This window comes from Vidua chalybeata, chromosome 2 (genome assembly GCF_026979565.1).
Source record: "Vidua chalybeata isolate OUT-0048 chromosome 2, bVidCha1 merged haplotype, whole genome shotgun sequence".
Classification (NCBI taxonomy): domain Eukaryota; kingdom Metazoa; phylum Chordata; class Aves; order Passeriformes; family Viduidae; genus Vidua; species Vidua chalybeata.
In genome coordinates, this window is record NC_071531.1 from 64804511 (window position 1) to 64824837 (window position 20327).

Sequence of the window (20327 nt, forward strand, 5' to 3'; positions counted from 1 at the left end):
GGATGACAACAGATCTCCTGTACCCAGGCACTGAACCACACTGGGAAAAACCCCTCTTAACTATGGACAGAACACAGTGACTTGCTAAGAAAGGTCTAACACCACAGTTGAAAGCAAACTTACTTTTTTGGATACAAGGGCATGAATACATCATCATCTAGTGTTCTCCTCATTCTTAGCAACAAGGCCTTTAAAAGCATCTGAAACAGGCAATTTTTTTTAAATGTCCAATGAACTGCTTAGTAGTTAAACACTCAGAAACTGATTTTTAAAGCAACAAAGAACACTTGTGACCATAACAGTAAACATACATACATATTTGAGCACACAAATAGTCTTAAAGAAGTCCGCAACAATTAACAGAGCAGAAGTTTGACACTTTCAATTAAAACTTGAACTCTTATTACCACTTCCTGCACTCACAGAAGGCAAGGAAAACAACCCAATTTCCAGGCAATACATTTGAAAAGGCTGCAAAGATCTAAAAAAGAAAAGTCCAAGTATTTGTAGCCAACCCTTACAGCAAAACTGGAGACCAGCAAGTCTTACTACATCTGGTGTATCTTTTTATCTCTAGTATCTATTTTGGGGAGGATTCACTGAGTTTCTTCTTTTAATTTATCACCATACTTTACTCCCCACAATAAGGCTGCAGAGCACCAAATATTTTTAAAATTATTTTTCTTGCTGTATTTCCCAACATAAGGTATTAAAAATTTATTCAAATTCCTTAACTTATGCAACATATTTAAGAAAAAAATCCAACAACTTACTTGTGTATTTTTGTTTTCTGCATTCACCACTGAGGGATATCCATCTATTAGTTTCTGTACAATTGCTACCATTCTAGATGTCTGTGTGGTAGAAAAGGGATCCCAGATATTTTCAGAAATTACTGTAAGAGATTAAAGAATTACTCCACTTTACAAATACTCGAATACAGTAATTATTATATAAATACAGTATTATGTACTCAAATACAGTATTATGTACTCAAATCCATGTAATTATTTACAAAACAGTAGAATCTGAAAGCACAAACAAGCATCAGACTCCACAACCCCCTCCCTCCCATTTTTAAGCCTATACCTGTTAATTTAGGAAGAACAACTCTTTCTACAATGGTAGGCAACAGTGAAATATCAGCATCATCTTTCACCTGCTCCTGCTCTTCACAGCCATAAAACAGCAATGACTCAAACCACAACATTGTTTCAAAATCTCGACACTTGCCCTAATAAAAAACAAAAAAACAAAAAAACAAAACAAAAAAAAAAACAAACAAACAAACAAAAAAAAAACAACAAAAAAAACCACCACCTGTGGGTTAGATTCCTATACAAAGATTTGAAGTCAACACATAGAAAAAGTATGTATGCAAGTACGATACACTCACAAAAAACAGCTTTAAAACACTCTGGCAAATGAACCAATTCATTCCAACCATTCTAGTAGCACAGCTACTAGATGTAATGAAAAGAGAAAATGGCTGAAGCAAGACTGATTTTTTTAGCAGTTGTTGCCCCACAGATTTTAACTTCTACTTACACCTAAACTAAACAAAAGCCTACAGATTAGCGTACAAGTCAGAAGTACAGCTCAACTGTGCTGCATTTTAAAATTATACCTTCTGGATTTAAAACCCCTTTTTATGAGCACCTTGTAATTTTTCTACCTTAACAAAATGCTTACCAGGATCAGTAACAGAGAGTAGTGAATACAGTTAGACTTTATAATTCTCTACCATGCCTCCAACTAACATGAACTTTGTTTTGTCAACCTGAAAACTTAGAGAAATAGCATGGGGGAAGAGAGAATGCAGAAAAAAATGTTTTAAATCTAATGATGGCATCTTTCTTAGATTTTTTCTTGCTTGATTAATGAAGTCAAACATCAAAATAATAAAATTATTTAATACTATAGAAATTATTTAAATTATTATATTAATTATATAATATGTCATGGTTTGACACTGGCGCAATGCCAGCGTCCCTATGAAAATGCACCTTTTCTAAATAAATGCTGTGAGATGTCATCAGGAACAGAGCAGAGCAGGCCCAAGCTTAATAACAAAGGAAAAAAATTTTATTAAACTACTACTAATACAGAAAACACATAAACTAAATCTAGGATGAAGACCTTCTAAACTACCCTTCCTCTTCTTAATTCTAAAAACACCCAACCATGAAACATCACCCGGGATTCTTGATTAAATTACCACCCTTCAGGTAATTTATACTTAAACTATCAAGGGAGAGAGAAGTCTCTCTTGCACCACAGACCCCCCAGGAAACACAGCTGCCACCTTGTGTTTCTCTGTCACACATGGCTACTGCCCGGAAAGAAAATCTGCCAGTGTGACACTCTCCATTCCATGTCACAGTGCTCTCACCATCGTGCATGGACAGACTGCCCATAGGGCTCCTTTAAGGATGCTTTGCCACGGACCCAAAGATATAACAGTTCAGTTTCTCATCCTGGGACCACAGTCCCCCCCATTTTCCCCTGGGGCCAAGGGTCCAGGAACAGAGATCATCTTCTTTTTGAAGACAGAGGGCATCACCATTCCCTCCTCAGCTTTCCTCTGTTCTTGCCATTCCTGTGCTGTTAGTTGCTGAAGCAGGTCTCCTTGGGTCACCACTGCATCCCCCTAAAATGCAGTCTCTATTGCAGGAGATTTTGGTTCATTCTATGGCTAATAAGAAAAGTCCAGCTAAAAGCTACTTTATCATCTCCTCCCACCTAAATATTTCTTCTTCTAACATCTCAGGTCCCGGACTATCTCTCTTCTACTACAAATTAAGGAGGAGTAATACTTTTAAAAAGCCCTCATTTCCTGGAAAGGGTTAAAAGTTCAGACTCCCTGGACGGCTGATATCTCAGTCAGGCGTGGGCATTCCCCCCCCTTCTCCTTCTCCTCTGCTGGCAGATTTCCATGTGCCGCCAGGCTCTCTGTCTCTTTCCCTCTTGGAGGGGGGGGGCAAAGGCATCTCCACTTCTCTCCACCCTTCTGTCCACAGGGGCTGGCTGGGTTGCAGACCCTCAGCCCCCTCGGCCTACCTGGACAAAGCCGCGTGGCTTCCCCTCCCCCACCCAGCCTAAGGCTGGGCAGGGGAGAGTCTGCACTCTCTGACAACTGGAACCAAAAGAGAGAGTTCTCTTGGGAGTTCTTGCTTTTAACCCCCTGTGTTCTCAGAGGCGTGTCCATACTTTCAGTGGTCACTCCAGGTGCCAATATCTAAACCTGACCACTGATTGGTTTGACCTAACTTCCTGGAAAAAATTCACTTCCATGTCAAACCACGACAATTAATTATTATTAACACCCTCAACTTTCTCTGAAGAGAAGTCATGCCTCCCCCCCCTCCTCTGCGCTTGGAGAAGAGGTGATAAAGAAACCCCTTCTACAGATATTCTCTTGGTAGGTTAAGGAAAAAAAAAAAAGCACTTCTAAACACACAAACAGAGAGGGAGTCAAAAGCTACCTGAACTGTTTGTCCTGGTGGCATCTCATGAAATATATATCCAGGCTGGACAACAAATGTGTGCCAGGGATACTGGGCTGCCACAGTGCTGTCCTGCTTTTCCCATGTTCCCTACATAATAACTGGGCAGTGAGTACTATGAGAAAGGCTTGGTAATTGCCAGCCAGAATTCTACAGGGTATGGAGGTGTAGGCGAGAGACAGATACATAACCTAGAGACACAGGTTGTAATTCCACATAAGAACAAACTTTTTAATTCCACTTCTGATGAAACAGCATTATCTAGAGTCACAATTTTCTCTGAAGTATTTAAAAGACTAAATGTATTTTCACAGAACCATACAATTGTTTGGGTTGGAAGGGACCTTAAAGATCACCTAGTTCCAGCCCACCACCATGGGCAGATGCAGACTTTTTGGTCTACATCGCTCCCTGAGAAAGATCTGGCAATGTGCCAAATTTAACTCTGATTTTTCTGGGAACATAGAGGATCAACTAGTCCAGGCACTCCCAAGAAAAACTTTGCCACAAGAGAGGTGCCCATTTGAAACTTCATCCCTAGAACATACCTTCAGGAGAAGCACACATCAAAAGTCCAATTTACTTTGCTCTGCTCAAGTGTGAAAGAACCACCATGTAGCAGCTAAGACAGAAGCTGCTTGCAGAAGAGCTTACCTCCAAAGGAGTCCAGGTAAGCAGCTGAAGTCTGATTAAAGGGTTAAACAACTTTGGTAAACACAGGCCAATATAAGCATCCTTATAAGAAGCAAAGTACTTGGAGCGCCAAGCTTCAAACTGTGACTTAATGCAATCAATCGAGTAAAAACTTTCCAAAACATCTTCGAAAACTTTGCTGGATTCTTTCAATATACGATCTAGCAGGGGAGAAAAGGAACAGAAAGTTAATCACCTACTCCCTGTAATGCCTCTTTCAAGACATTCTTTGATGCTCACTGGCATAAGCTAACTCCCATAAACAAAACAAAAAAAAACCCCATCACCTTTAGGAACTCTGTTACTCCTACCTCAAGCACACAAAGCTATAAAAACAGGAGCATGAGTACTGTCCAATAGACTGGTTTATCACAGGTCTTACTTTAAACATTTCATGGAAGGATTTTAAGTTACCAGACGTAATTAGGATTGGCAACGTATTGGACTGTATTCAGAGTGGATCTAACTTCAAACCTGGCCTTGCTTTGCACGGTGGTTTCAAACAGCTGATCTCCAGGCCCCTTCCAACCCAGATTATTCTACATCTTTGACAATCCAAGTGCAAATATAGGAGGGCATCTCAGATAAGCCAACTGAACTGGCAGTTCAGACAGGGTGGGTCCTGCCTGTTAGCACTGGGTAGTGATTACAATCCTCTAGCACCTTTTTTTTTTTAATTTACTAGAGTATTCTATTATACAGTCCAGACTTTTTTCTCTATATATTATTTTCCCTTCATCTTTTCTACTTCTCAGGGTTAGTTTCATTTTAATCAGCCATATTTGCCACAGCCACACTTGTAAATGTCTGGTTACAGCAGTATACACAGCAGGCAGAGACAGGGCTGAGGGAACAGGAGATTATGTCATATAACCACACTTTTCATACTGGGATTAAGAAAAAACACTGCATATAAAGTTATTAGGTCCAAAGTGTACTCCTCTGTTCCACTGCTGTTTCTGAACTAAAATGAGAGCTGCAAACAATAGTAAAAAAGATTTACAAACACTCTGCCTATTCAGAAACTGAAGAAATTTCTACAAAATGCTTTTGCACACATAAATTGCCAAGTTACCAAGTGCAATTCAGCCCCATTGAATCTAGATAATTTAATTTAACAAAGTTAATTATAGAACCTAACAACCCTGAACAGTTGTTCTGTTTCTCCAAGACCCCTCCCTGTATGCAGAAAATCAGTGCAATCATAAAATTGCAGTAAATTAGCCAGCAACTAAAAGTGTGGAAACTGTCTGCACTTTCAAAGGACCTAACAGCTACACAGTTCATTTAATTCCTTTTCTAATATGTTCATACTTCAGGTCTCCACAACCACCTATATCAAAGACTTTGCCATTTATTAGTATCTCTGTGGGAAATTACTTCTTTATTTTAAACCTACCCTATCACTTAATTTTGTGGTCCCTAGCTATCATACTGTGAAAAGTTTATATTGTTCTACTTGGAGAGACCAAAACCATTCAATCCCTCCTCAAATGTACACAAGCAATTCTATGCATGCAATTCTTGCTGGTCTCCTCCTCCTCACTTCTTCTAACCTCATTCTCTTTTAATCAGAGCAAATGCTAATTGAACCACAAGATTTTTCTGCAATGTTTGCATTCAACATTGTTTTCTATCATTTACAAACTTTGCCAGGCTGGAACAAGACTATACAAAACTTTTGTCATTGCATTTTTAGAAGTTTATTCATAACTCCACTAAATACTTGCCATGAACCAAAAAAAAGACTTCTAAAGCACTGAGGTTTTCAAAATTTCCCAAGTAAGACAAACACATGTCTCAAGAATGATGAAGTATTTTACACATTGGAAGACTTACTGACAGTCCAAAAGCTTACTGCCTGCCAGCAAAAGCGCATTAGAATTAAATAAAAAGAACCTCACTAAAGATGGGCTATTCAGTCAGCTGCAAGACACACAACAGGTTGGTGATAGAGACTATTCTGGTCACATTGATGATCCAGAAATCAAAAATTCCTAAAGTCCTTCCAAAATATGGTGAAGTATATAAACAGGGCTGCATTTGGATCCTATCAAGTATTTAGTATGTTGTTAGGTAAGAGAATTGGGATTGTTCAGCCTGGAGAACAGGCTTCAGAGTAACTTAATTGTGGCCTTAGAATACCTGAAGGGAGTCTGAAGGATGGAGAGGGACTAGTTACAAGGGTCTGGAGTGACATGACAATGGAGAATGGCTTCCCACCGACAGAGGGCATGGTTAGACAGGATACTGGGAAAAAATTCTTCCCCTGTGAGGGTGGTGAGGCCCAGCACAGGCTGCCCAGAGAAGCTGTGACTGCTCCATGCCTGGAAGTGTTCAGGCCAGCTTGGATGGGGCTTGGAGCAACCTTGTCTAGTGAAAGGTGTTCCTGCCCATGGCAGGGGAGTAGAACTGGCTGGGATTTAAGGTCCCTTCCAACCCAGACCATGCTGTGATTCTGTGATAAAGCTTGGGTAGATTTTCTAACCTCGCTCCAAGTTGAAGTTTGTGATATCTGTTGAAGTTTCCTCATCATCGCTGGAAAGGCCTTCAAGGTGATCTGCCATCTTCCCAGTTTGCTCTCTCGCTTGTCTGCGGCGAGCTCTGAAAGGAGTAGCAGTATAAACCAGCTATAGTAAAGCAAGAGAAACCAGCTGTTTTCCCCACCTATATAATGAATATGCCCACTTAAGCTTGTCCTTTAGGTTCTAGGGAAGTCAAGCTGAAAAGAACTTCTACTATGCCACAACCTCAAACATTCCACTATGTTGCTGCCTCAAACAATGGAAAGAAACAAAACCAGCAGAGACCATATAGATATAGAATGTATTTACTATGCTTTCTTTCAGTGATTTTAAATCAGTATCATGGAATGGTTTGTACATTTGCACAATAAGCTGGGATATATAAGAATACCCCTTGTCCAGCATACCAACTGAAGTGTTTTCTTCCCTTGGCAGGGAAGAAGCAAACATTGCCACTCATGTTAGTATGTCACAAAGTTATATTTTGCAGGCAGACAAAGACTCCTAAAGGAGAAAATAAATCTTATTCTCTACCTTCTAGCCTCTCTTTCTGCAGTTCGACGCTTGACTTGTTCTTGATAGATCACTCTGTCTCGCCCAAAAGAATCAAGATTTGGAGCCATCAGTGCTTTATCTGTAAAATTACATCAATGAAAATTAAAATGCTTATTTATGATTCTATAAATGTGCTGTAGGCAGATTCATAAGAGCCTTTTACTCACTTTTAAACTAAGTGTAATTTGAAATAGAAAGTCGAAGTATCAAAAAAGAAAAAAAACCACGATGCACCCCAGAAGCCTGAATTCACAATGTGTAGAGGTTAAAACAGAAAGTAGTGGACTTTGGAAAAATTTCCACTTAAATGCCAAGTAGTTTTTACCATACTTCACTCTTATCCTTCCACAACAGTGCCAAACTACACAGAAGTCAACAGTTTTAACAGAAATAGCTTAAATGAAATGTCCAAGAAAAAAGTGCTCCTTACATAAACACATTCACCACATAATTTTTAAGAAAACTAGCAAAAAAAAAAAAAAGCAGACAAGAGTGACTGGGGCAAGAATATACGTTATATCAGAGTTCTAGTCACGGTGTTTCTAAGTTCATATGCTTTAGAATTGCCTAAAGTTTAAAACACATCAAAATCTACCGAAAGATAAACCATCTTCCCTCCTTTTTTCAAGCTCTGCTTATCTATGTTCCTGGCTATAGACAACAACACAGCTAGAACAGCAGAGAGCAGGCAGGAGTGTTTCCAGTTCCTCCTTTCCAGGTAAATTTTAAACAGTAGACTGAATGCTAGCCACTGCTCAAGTCCACCCATTAAAGTATAAACATTAACATTTAAACAACATCCTATCCAAACTTCAGAAATAAATTTACATGTTCTGACAAAATCTATTTACAAATTTGTCGTTTAAAGTATTAATACCAATCTATGTCAATATTCTAATTCAATACCTGAACTACTAAGAGCCTTGTCTAAACTTCCAGATACTAAATAAGATCTCTCTGTAAAACCCAACCTCAGCAATGAGAACTATTCCCATCCTATTATTAAACATAAAAAAATCCATTCTAAGCTTCTTTTAGGAAATAAGTTCCTAGTTCTCAAAACAGCATTTTCATTATAAAACTGCAAGGCCATGTGATGCCTGGAACTCCACATAATAGTCCTAAAAAGAATATGTATGCTAACCAGTCTATAAAGGAATGACCAACTCTGACATCCTAACATTTCACCATCTTGGTGAGTTCTAGCTAATGGTATTAACAAGATTTCATCTCTGACAACTGTGGCAGAAGAGGGAAATGGCATTGATTATAGAATTTTACATCAACAACAGGACAGAAAGCCATTTTTAAAAATGGGAAGCTCTCTGAAGCATAAAGAAGACTCCTATTAATAGGATATTTCATCCAATGATTTAATATGCTGAATAAAACCTCCTCCAAGAAGCACATATTTCCATCCAAATTAACATTTATGCTTTTGTAGAGTTTTACATACTGAAAGTAATCACCCTAAGAAACCGCCTTAGTGAGAATCCCCCATCCACAAATTCACAGTAAGCAGGCATTTTAACTGGCTATTCTTAAGCTGTATTTCATACACGGTCACTGTATTAGTCTGATTAGTCTTCCAGGTCTTTGATTTACCAGTTAAGTGTCTGAAATCAAATACTTATACTGGCTACAAAACAGAACATTAGATAGAAGTCTAGCCCAGTGCTTCGTGGCTTTATACAATTAACCGTACATGTTAAATGACATTTATAGATTCAGGAAGGTTAAAATAATTTTTTTTTAAGTCCTGATATAAGAAAATGGGGAGTCAGATGCTACCACTACTCTCACAGTCACCATGCACACGTTTTTAGTGCTAGGAAGGAGAAAATATAGTTAAGAGAAACGGAAAGGAGAGATGAAGTCAGAGTTACAGTGGTTTCGAGTTTAAAACAAAACAGATTAGAGAACTTTCATCTAAACTTGCTTCTACTCATCTCAAGAGTAAGAATAAACTTTAATAACACAGTCATACATTAAACATTTACATTTCAATTAAGTCATATTAAGTAAACAAGGTTGTTTAATGAATAATAAAAACCTTCAAGATGGACTGACTTGAATGGCTTGAAAACTCCGAAGATTCATCTTTAATATCATCTTGTCGTCTTTGGACAAGGCGGGAAGCTCGCTGTTTGTACAGCTGGTGCATTGCAGATTCAAGTTCGTTAATCAGAGGCACCTGTAAAAATACAACACACCACGTAATACCCGGATCCTGAGCTGCTCAGCTTCTGGGGTCCCAGTCTATTCCGGAGCAAAATGCTGTCACTCTGCTCTCAGCAGCACAAAGTCCTGCCATTTACTCATCCGTGTCAATTGCACCAGGAAATAGTTCAAGGTATGGAAAGTGCATACATTTAACATTGGCAGCTTTCAATCAGAACAAAAGCATTCTGAAAGCAACTTCCATGGCTTGAATGAGTCTACACAGCCAGACATCCTATTAAGAGTGTGAAATATTCTTTCCAGTATTCTTGCTTTCCCTACCAAGTGTGTTACGTGTTACGTAAAGGTCTGCAATTCTTAGATGTCAATTGTTTCCTCTCTATCTCTAAACAAGAATGTAGAAGTATTTTACACTTCAGTGAGAAAATCACCTGACTGTACGCAGTGAAAAACACACCCATCAATCCAACCTACTGAAGCCAGCAGCTATTGTTTTGTGTCTTCTAACTCTTAACAGCATATGCTGAAATATTATTACTGAAATGAAATAAAACCCTGCATAAGGGTGTTATGCCAACAGGTTAATCAAATCAGTCAAATACACCTCTAGCTTACCACTGAAATTAAAACAGTTCAATTTGTACAAGTTATGCATTAAGTATAACCTTGAATTCATCAGGTAGGTCACATCAGACCTGTCACTTTTTTTCTTTCTTTAATGAACTATTTTGGTATATAAAAATATATTATATTATGACAGCCAGGAATTTCCTGACATTAAATAGCAGACCAGAAGTTTTCACAATCTCTTAATTTGGAAAGGCAAGTCTTTTGGTATGAACACTTAAGCCATGTCCTCCTTACCTCTGAGACATATGCTTACTCCACAGTCTTCCAGCCTTTTATATTTCATTGGTGCCTACCATCCAGGATTATGTTTTTTTTCAAAACAAAAGATAAAATCAGAAATTGTTTCCTGAAGTATTTTAGAATGTGACTCAGCAACTATTAAAGAACTTCCTTCAGTAAAATGTAAAATTCTGAGTTCATACCTACAGGGTCATTTCAGCTCGCTGAGACTGACATACACATCAGAGATGAAAAAGTTTTTAGCTTTGTGGGATAAATGGGGCTCTAGGGATTAAAATGAAAGCAGCTCTGCACCAACTCAAAATATGCACACCTTTCTTTTGGAGAAAAGAGTAGAGAGAAAGACAAGGAGGGAATAATCTTCCAAGAGCTGGAAGTTCATATTTGGAATTTAAGACAGGTTTGAAAAAAGAAATAATACTTTAAAAATACTAGCTTTACTGCAGTTTACCATAGAAAATATAGCTTCTTCTCTTAAGCATGTAGAGGAAATTCTAAGATTGGAAAGTTAAATAAAAATTTTTCAATGCATCCCTAGTGGTTCTTTCTGTAATTTTCTCAGAATTAAAAAAGAAACCTAATGATGTATTCAGATATATGAATCCACTCAAAATATTTCCCATTCAAAATACAAGAGACTTAGATGCCCTTATTCTTCTCTAATCAATACTGTGGTTAATGAGTGGCTGACAATTTCACTGACTACTATAAAGTGATAGCCCTCTTTCCCAGTTTTGTTTAGTCAGTACCTTAAATTCTGTGTTTTCAAGGGGATTTTTTATTCACTTTCCTTGTAAACAGTGGCAGAGGAAAAGCAGAAAGGTCTCTAAACATTTAGATCACAAGAACAATTCTGATACACAGAGCTTTGGTAATTCACTTTTTCAGGTAAAATAACAGTTCATCTACTTGTGCTGTCAAATGCATGCCCAGAACAATTCAATCTTTCTGTATCCACTGTATGTTCCTACATTCAAAATGTAAAAATGCCACTGTGACTCACCAGCTTTCTCAGAAAGCATAATTTTTACATTAAGTACTTCTAAAGGAAGTCATGCAACCGTCTTCCACTCTACTGTTTTTCTTACTTATTGGGGAAAAAAGGTATTACACAGGATTTGACCTCTCTAGTGCTTGTTTTTAAAATCTGTGTAATAGCTGTCTTCTCATACGCTGCTGAGCCTTAAGACTGGGCAAAACGATCCTAACATTCAGAATCTCTTCAAAATATCGTATTTAAATATATGTTTTTGTATATGTATGGATATATATATGTATATACACGTATTATTATACATATACCTATCCTCATGAATATTATAATAACTACATATATTATTGTAAATAATAGTAACAACACTTTAAGTAGAAGCAGTCAGGGCCACAGGTTCCACAAAAAAGCTGAAGGTAATTTATCTCTACACTCAAAAGATTGGAACAATTTACTGTCCTACTGCATTTCATTTAAATAAAAACCGACACTGATTTTTATTACTTGACTTTGTCCCATTTTGACAACTCCTTTTTAGAAAACTTCTCAGTATCCTGTGGACTACTGGTTCTGAATTCGCTGGTATTTTTGTCATGCTGAAAGCACTGAATTCCAAACCACATTATCTGGCCAAACAATATCAAAATAAATGAAATGCTCCTGTTACACTGACCACATCACCTGCTGCTTTTGCAACTCACTTCACATACAAGTACAGCAGCAGCCTCCACCTGAAACCAGCAAAACTCTGCAAATGCCCCTAAGAAGCCTGAGATGATAAAAGTCACATCTTAAAAATATTTGAACAAGACAGCTTATGCTATCAAGGAGAACCTCCACACATGATTTATAGACATCACAAAAGTAATTTACCAAAAGATGTTTAGAACGCAAACACTGAATAGAGACACAAATATTTAACTTGATTTCTGAAATACAAATTTATCTCAGAGTAAAAATGTAAAAATTTATCTTTAATAGGAAATCAACCATCTGGGGAACCAGCACTGCCAGCGCTGCTTATGAAAGTACCTTTATTAATCTTCAATAGCTAATGCTAATACAGACTCAGGAATATGGCTTCTTAAGTGAACAATCAATTGCAACTAATTAGTTACACTAATCAATCAGCTGGGTGAATTAACTGTCCCACACTTCCTGGGTTTGCTCATGACACAGTTACTCTTCACTTTTACAGGACGAAGACTGGACTCTCCCAGTTCCACTAATAGAGGACAATTAATATCAGCACCCAAAATGCTTCTCCATTCCTCTCTCACACCTAACAGGCTAGGCAAGCAGTAGCTTAAAACTACTCAATTATTCTGACAAGATATTAAGGAATTATTATACTACAATTGTATTCAAGTTGGAAGACAATGAAGAAATAGCCAATATACTGCTACCTGAATTCTAAAGCTTCTGTGTGTGCCTAATACATGTGTGTATATATATCTATATATTCAAGAGTTCCTATTATATTTACAACAAAGTAAGTAATCAAAGCACACTGCATAACGTAAGAGAAAAGACTAAGTTTTTGACTTAGAGATGCATAAAAGTATCACACTACATGAAAGAAATATATTTTAAGTTTGGATGTCTTTGAACAGCTATGCTAGTTTTAAAACAACTTCTCTCCTTCAGACTCCAGAGCAATACCAAGAAACATCTGGCAGGAGGAAGTTTATAATAACACAGAAAATACAAGCCTCTGTTATTGTGTATATCAAGCACTCCAGAAAGGAGCAACGTTGTAATTCAGCCCTTATTTTTGCTAACCTCATATCAAACACAAGTAAAAAGGAGTAGCTGAGTAAAGTTGAAATGCCAGAGTATCTACGAAAATCCTGAATACATAAAATCTGCAAGTTTTTAGGCAATCTAAAGTCAGTGAGCTGGGAGGAGAGATTTCTGACAATGAGCTTAGCATGATATAAAGTTCTTTTCAATCCTCAAATAACCAAACCTTTTGAAGAATATGCTCTCAAAAGACTTTTTTCAAAAACAGAGGGAGATGTGCTGTTTGGCATGTAATAAGAGACCCTTTTTTTTTTTTTCGGTAAAGAGATTAATGTTTTTGCATCCTTACCTTTTCACTGAAACACTCAAGCAAGTCTTGGACATACCCTCGCATTTCTTGCAAAAACTTATACCGTTCACCAATACCCCCAGAAGACCCTTCTAATCTTTCAATTGCCTTGGTAGAGTCCTCTTGGCTTTGCTGATGTTTCTCATATTGCTGCCGATTAGCTTTGTGCATTTCTTTCATAGAGTCCAACCTGAAGGGCAATGGATAAATAGTAAATTTACATCCAAAAGTCTGTCTATTTCAGACTATTGAGACATCAAACAGACAGTACAGTGCAAATACTGAGCCTATATATGGGAATTTTGCAAAGAAATTCTCGACCTTTGATTTGTCACCTTCTCCCCTCTCTTCATGAGCCCTAAGGCTAATGATCGACACTCATTTGCTAGACTACGCAAATACATTGCACTGGCCACTCCTACAAACTTCTAGAGGAGTTGATAGCACACAGAATAGTGCAAGGCTGTCCCTAATGAAAAGCTGGCAGAACAGGTTGGGGGTGGACAGGAACTACAGCTTATACAAAGCATTCTTTTTCCTCTACTAACTTGATTTAGTGTCAAAGGCTGCAACACTACAAGGGGCACACAAACCACTTTTGAAGACATGTAAAGCACAAGCTGTTCATTACATATGATTTCTCATTGCAATTGTCTTGCTCATTCCATACCTTCTGCATACCTGACAAGCAGATTACAGTGTTTAAGCCAAAAAATCCCTGTATACACTAAAAATTAAATTCTTTATCTATTGAAGGGGAAATCTCTGATTCACAGTTTAAAGGAATTCAGCTTGATAAGCTAAACACCTCACTGGCCTTTCATTTCTTCACTATAAGACTGTGCAGTGTCCAGAAGATGGAACTCAAACCTCTCTTCAACAAGATCAATGGCCTCAAATTTAAAGTTTCACTTGCAGAGAAGCAATCCAAGGAGATTTTCGAACAAAGTGTCAATGTCATCTTCACTTTGAGCTTTTTTTGCCTCTTTTTTTTTAATGGATGTACCAGTCAGTTTCCAGCGATGAAACTCTGTTTGCTCACCGAGACTAAATGACACCTGAGGAACAGAAACCTAGGGCACAGGTCTTTAAGTCTAAAAAGATGGTCTGTCCTACCTGTCTTTAAGCTGTTTCTTTACCAAATCAATAGTAACAGGAGTCATCTCATTACTGGGAGTTTTGAAAGGAACTGTATTATCTGTTTTTTGAGACTTGGTTTCCGATGATCCATATGCAGCATAGGTGTATGGAATGCCATATGATGAACCATAAGACAGTGTCTGGTAAGTGTTCTGGTAGTACACATTATTCACTTCTGCAGGCTGACTTGGTTGAACCTAGTGGCAGAGGAAATCAAATTGTAGTATATTAGGCTTTAAAGAAAGGGAAAACTTTTTTACACATTTCAAATCAAAGTGAAAAATGTAAGCAGATACAGTTAAAAATGTAATTATCAAGGGGATTTAAGCATCCAGTATCTAAGACAGAAGAAAGAAATGCCCTCAAGAAGGTAAATGAACAAATTCCTAGTATCATTACCATTCTAAATACTTATACTATTTCTCTTTAAAGAACATCAGAATTTACAGACTTAATTTCTCAAATGAAACAGCCATCTGTAAACTACTCAAGTTTGTAAAGGATTTAGCCAATACCTGCAGAAACAAATCAAAAAAGAGTACACAATTATATATACATGCCTGGGGTATGTTGATTCCTTTTCGTATCTGCTCTTGCTCCCACCTACTGAGTTCTTCATCTTGCTCCCCTGCCACTAGTGCTTCATCATCGCTTCCCTCAATACCTTAATACAAGTAAGAAAAAGAAGATAATGCATTCATAATTGTAAGGGCCACAAATTCAAAAACCTGAAACCATGCCTCAGTGAGAACATCTCAGAGTATCTTCTTTTCCTCTTCATGAGGAATTAAGGACACTGGCCTGTGAATTATTAGCACAGGGGTTCCACTTGAAAGATCCAATGGGAAAATTCACAATTCACTGCTGGTAAAATCCTCTAAGGTCTAACTCCTTTTCCAAAAGGTTATTTTACCTGCTAGCCAGCAAGAAGGATTCTATATCAAATGTTTTTCTTTTCACAATTATATACTCCCTAAAAACAGAGTACAGGAAAAACAAGAATTGATCCTAGTGTAAGTTTTTATCGCAGTCAGCAGTGTGCACAGGAACATAGTTTTGTGCTCAAAATTTTACAAGCATATTCCATTATGTAGTACTTTTCCTCAGAAATGTTATGCAACTCCAGATTGTTTGAAAAACATGTTGTTTAAAAATGCTGAATGGGAGCACTCGCAGTGAAAACAGAGTGAACATTTATCAGCTGACCTTCCAAAAAAGGGTTTACCTATTTCCTCAGCAATCTTTTGCCTTTGGGATTTTTCCTTCACTGTAAAAACTATCCTCCTCTTCTCGTCATCATCTTCATCATCACTGGCATCATTTTCATCTTCTCGAACAAGGCGGCCTTTACCTGGTTCACTGTCAACGGGGGTAAAGTCTCCAAGTTCACGAGCCATTTGACGCTTTTTCCTAGCAGCATGAATAAAAGCAGCATCTGGAATTTCTCCTAGAGACAGATGTGTGCATGGTTAAACAACCACTGCAACAAAACAGGTGTTACAATTTCTTACTGCTCATCTCTGTCACTGTATCAAATAATCTCTGCACACAGAAAAAAAAAAACCAGGAGAGGAAGCAAATCCATACTCAGAAAACATTTGCAAGCAACTTAGATGCTAAACATGTCAACTTTCTGACCAGAAACCCTCAAAGTTAGGATCATCACAGAAAGTCTGGCTCTGCTTCCAGCAGCTCGTGTCATAAGAGCAGAAGCCTAATGCTCCTACGTGAAATACTCCTAAAGAAGAGGAAGCCCTTTACAGGGGCTGATTACTGCAAAGGGAAGAAAAAAATGACTGTGTCATTTCCTATCCCAATATTGCTCCCAGCTCTTCTTATTTTGGGGGAATAAAAAGTATCAACCGTTTCAATAGACAAACATCAGTCAGAGATTAAGAGGACATGAAATCAGACACAGTTAATATAAAGAAAAGTGTACAATCAAGGGGAAACATGAAAAGCATCAGACCTAATTGAAAATTCTAAAATCTACAGTACAAAACTTAACACAGCTTACATACATCATATAAATCGACATGTGGACCCAGAACACCCATCTGGTATTTGGGGAGCAAACTACCATAATTAGCAAACTAGTTTCAAAAATAGTTTCTCAGAGTCATTTCTCTGGCCTCAGTGCCTGATTAGAACCCCAGTATACAAAACAGGATAACGTGCAGACCCATAATTGAAACATTTTAATTAAATAAGAAATTTTAACTGAAAGCAGTTAATTCTCATGTGAAGTCACCTATTCCAAATCTAGATTTTCTTGCAGTTTGTCATCTACCTGAGAGATGAATTCCTGCTTCTGACATCAGGATGAAGCATTCTGTAGCAAAACATTTTCTCCCATAAGATTTGTAAAACTGAACACCTTTAGAAAATACCAGTTGCTTGAACTCTCAGATGGTAAATTGTTGGAAACTATTTCCTAATCTCTCACACACATTAGTCTGCTATAAACATTGGTTAAATCACTTGGTAACTTATCAGGCATATTACAAAAACCAACCTGGGCGGAGAGCATTCAGTGATGACAGAGCACTTGAAAAAGCACCACCAGCTTTTGGTTTTTCTTCTTCCTTCTCACTTTCAACTTCCATTTCTTCTTCACCATGGTCACTGTTTGCAGTCCCATCTTCTTGGCCTATATCCTTATTCTGTCCTAACTTTTCTAGTGGTGCTTCAACTGATAAGACAGCAAAGTCCATGTTTTACTCTATTTGTAAATATCACTCAGAAGTATTTTTTAAAGATATAACAACCAAAAGTGAAAATCAAATGAAAATGCTAAATAATAATTGTATTGTTTGAGATCTAGGAAAATACACTTTCTTAATGGTGATTAAATCACTGACATCTTCTCAAAATAAAATGTGACAAGGCAGGCCCCACCAACCACTAAACATTCTTCATATTGTCAAATATTAAGAAAGCGGGGGAACTCAACCTTGTGCAACCTTGTCAAAGTCTCTTTCAATGAGAAAGCACTGCCTGTGTTACACCAAGTATTTCCACAAGAACCGATTGATTTCAAAAGAACCATTCATTTTCCTCTTGGGCTACACCCTACATTAGGTGGGTAACATAGAGATACAGGCAGCAAGTATAAATAATGTGTAAAAAAATGCATGTTAAATCCAACTACCCAAACCAAGCTGCACATATCTGAGGTTTCAGACTCAAGCACTTGTTTAGAGAATCCAGGCTACTCTCTCAGTAGCAGCCTTTAAATCTTTGAACTCTATCCACATGAATTAGGGAGAGCGAAACAAACAGAAATGAAACAAACATGGCCCACACAGACATGTGCAAAATGTGATGTTTTAAGGATCATTGTGACAGAAGCAAGAATACAGGTTTTCACAGATGACCTGAACACTAGCCACAGAAATTACAATTTCTGGTTTTGCTCATCCCCCACACCACTGCATAGGCAATTTAAGGATTCTAATAAGAAAGAATATGTGGGTTTTCTAAATGCAGACAAAATTTTTAAACATAATTTAATTAAATTTAAAAAGGGTATTTCCTGCATGGGGCCATGTTCAACCCCCAACGGCTTCTCCAGATCATTGCAATCTTTAGATCGTAAGCCTCCCAGCTTGTGCTCATAGCATTACATAATTTATGCAAAAACTTAAGTGAAAAAGGAAGCACTACACTTTACCAATGAGCTTCCCAAAAACCAATAGTACAATGAAATTGAAGTCCCAGGCTCTATTTCAAGCTCTCAAGGACTGTACATTGTTAACAGATCCTTTTGCTCCAACACTTTGAGTCTATCATCTTAATCAAGTCTACTCAAAGGTCCAAGTCCTGAAATAGGCAGCTGTTTAACAATTAACTTAATAACAAAGACCACCACTCTGCTCACCCCAAAAATCTTCCTTTTTGAAGAAAATGCATTACAAGAACACATCTTGTCAGACAAGCACCAGTACATTTTCAAACTAATGGAATTCCTTCCCAATTCAATAAGCAATTCATCTGTCATAAACACAGCAATTCAGAATACTGATGTCTACTGACAACCATCTAACAGAGCTGAGAAGTTCCATCTTCTATGTTAACTTCTACATGAGAACCAAAGAACTTTCTACCAACGCAGAACAGCATTCCTAAGGCTCAAGTAACACATTTCATCTGTGCTTTACTTCAGCTCTAAATGTGAAATTCTCTAGAAGACTAACAATTCATTTTGAAAACAAGAAATTAAATTACAGTACTTCATCTTTTGCACTACAGAAGTTACTATTAGTTTTGCAATTACCATCTGTTGGAGAATTGACCTCTGTTCTAACTTTTGATTTTTCAAGATCTTCTTTGTATTCTTTCTTCAATTGTTTTACAATCTTTTTGCTGTAACTTGATTTCTTCACTTTGAAAACTTCTTCTGTTTCTTCAAAAGAGAAATTGGATAATATTATATGAGATCTGTCAAGCATACTTATTTATTAAATCTCTAAATTTTGTACCTCACAAATGCCATTAACAAACACTGTAGGGTTCTTTCACAGTCTATAGTGAAAGTCTAATTCTATGCCTTCAGTACTTCTATCAAGATTTCAAATCACGAGTCTTAGAAACCAAGTTTCAGTGACTTCAAGAGAATTCCTTCTAAGACGACTCAAAACTATACGAACTGTTCGGCCAACAGGCAGTGAGTCCGAGGTGACCCGTGAACACCAGCCACATCAGATTAAAACAACCTCGACACAAAGCCACGGGCCAGATGCTCCTCAACTAACACTGATGGCTCCAGGGGGAGACTACAGGCTGCACTTACTCCCGCACAAACCTGCGGGCCACCCAGGTGCAGTAAACGCAGCACAAAAGATGCACAGAAGCAACACAGAAGCAATCTGAACCTCTACACCACAACTAAGCCCGCTGGAAGCATGCTGGCCCCGCAGGAGCCATGTCGGGCCGGGAGAGGCCCGCGCATCCCCAGGCCCCCGTACCGTGCTCTCAGAGCTCGCCCCCTTTTATGTGAGCCCACATCACCCCAGGCTACACGGGGGACTGCCTAAAAAATAAATACGAATCCTGGCTCTCTTGGAGGGCCGGGAGAGGCTCAGGGCAGGCTGAGCAGCTCCAGGTCTCTTTCACTCCCGCAAGAAGCGACCCAAAAGCCAGGCAACCATCCGCCTCACCCTCCTCCTCGTCCTGGAAGCTAAGCAGGCTGGCCCTCGGCACCTCTTTGTTCTCCCGCGACCGCTTCTTCTCCTTGGGGCGCCCGGCTGCCGGCAGCCCATTGCCCTGCTGGGCCTGCGGCGGTGGCGGCGGGGGGCGCAGGACAGCGAGCGCCGGCATAGCCCCCAGGCCTGCTCGGTCGCCTCCCATCAAGCCCAGCCCCAAGCCGAGAGCCGCTCCGTAGCTCGCGGCGCACGCGAAGGCCGCGGGGCTGCCGGGCAGGGCGAGGGGCACGCAGCCGGCGGGCAGCGGCAGGAGCCCAGCGCCCGACGCCAGCGGCACGGAGGCCTCGCTGGGCCCTTCCCCCGCCGCCCCGGCCGCCGGCGCCGGCTCCTGAGGCGGCTCCTCGTCGCGCTCCTCATCCTCCTCCTCCGAGTCGTTCCGCTTCCGCACATTCACCCTCCGCGCCTTGCGGAACATCCCGCCAGGCACCCACCGGCCGCCCCGGCAGGCCCCGGTGCCGCCCGCTCCAGCCGCCCCGCGCTGCGGCCCAGGCTCGGCCCCGCGAGCATGGCACCGCTGCCCACAGCGCCCCCTGCCGCCGGCTCCACCACCGGCGGGCGGAGGACGGGGCA

General features: G+C 39.2%; 1 protein-coding gene across 3 annotated transcripts in view; it reads right to left on the reverse strand.

Moving 5' to 3' along the window:
• The window catches only part of PAXBP1 (PAX3 and PAX7 binding protein 1), a 33803-nt gene extending 13533 nt beyond the window's left edge, over positions 1-20270 (reverse strand). For 2 of the 3 annotated variants that reach the window (XM_053936737.1, XM_053936734.1), the window contains exons 1-14: positions 19713-20270; positions 18830-18958; positions 17069-17245; positions 15779-16000; positions 15114-15217; positions 14530-14750; positions 13414-13603; positions 9350-9473; positions 7259-7358; positions 6688-6803; positions 4161-4360; positions 1090-1234; positions 774-895; positions 124-200 (exon numbers count right to left, since the gene is read on the reverse strand). In XM_053936737.1, the coding sequence (XP_053792712.1) occupies positions 124-200; positions 774-895; positions 1090-1234; positions 4161-4360; positions 6688-6803; positions 7259-7358; positions 9350-9473; positions 13414-13603; positions 14530-14750; positions 15114-15217; positions 15779-16000; positions 17069-17245; positions 18830-18958; positions 19713-20172 (2387 nt within the window). In that variant the 5' untranslated portion in view covers positions 20173-20270. The remainder of the gene's footprint in view (positions 1-123; positions 201-773; positions 896-1089; positions 1235-4160; positions 4361-6687; positions 6804-7258; positions 7359-9349; positions 9474-13413; positions 13604-14529; positions 14751-15113; positions 15218-15778; positions 16001-17068; positions 17246-18829; positions 18959-19712) is intronic. The other variant, XM_053936736.1, reaches the window with a different exon arrangement.
• Positions 20271-20327: the final 57 nt, after the last annotated feature.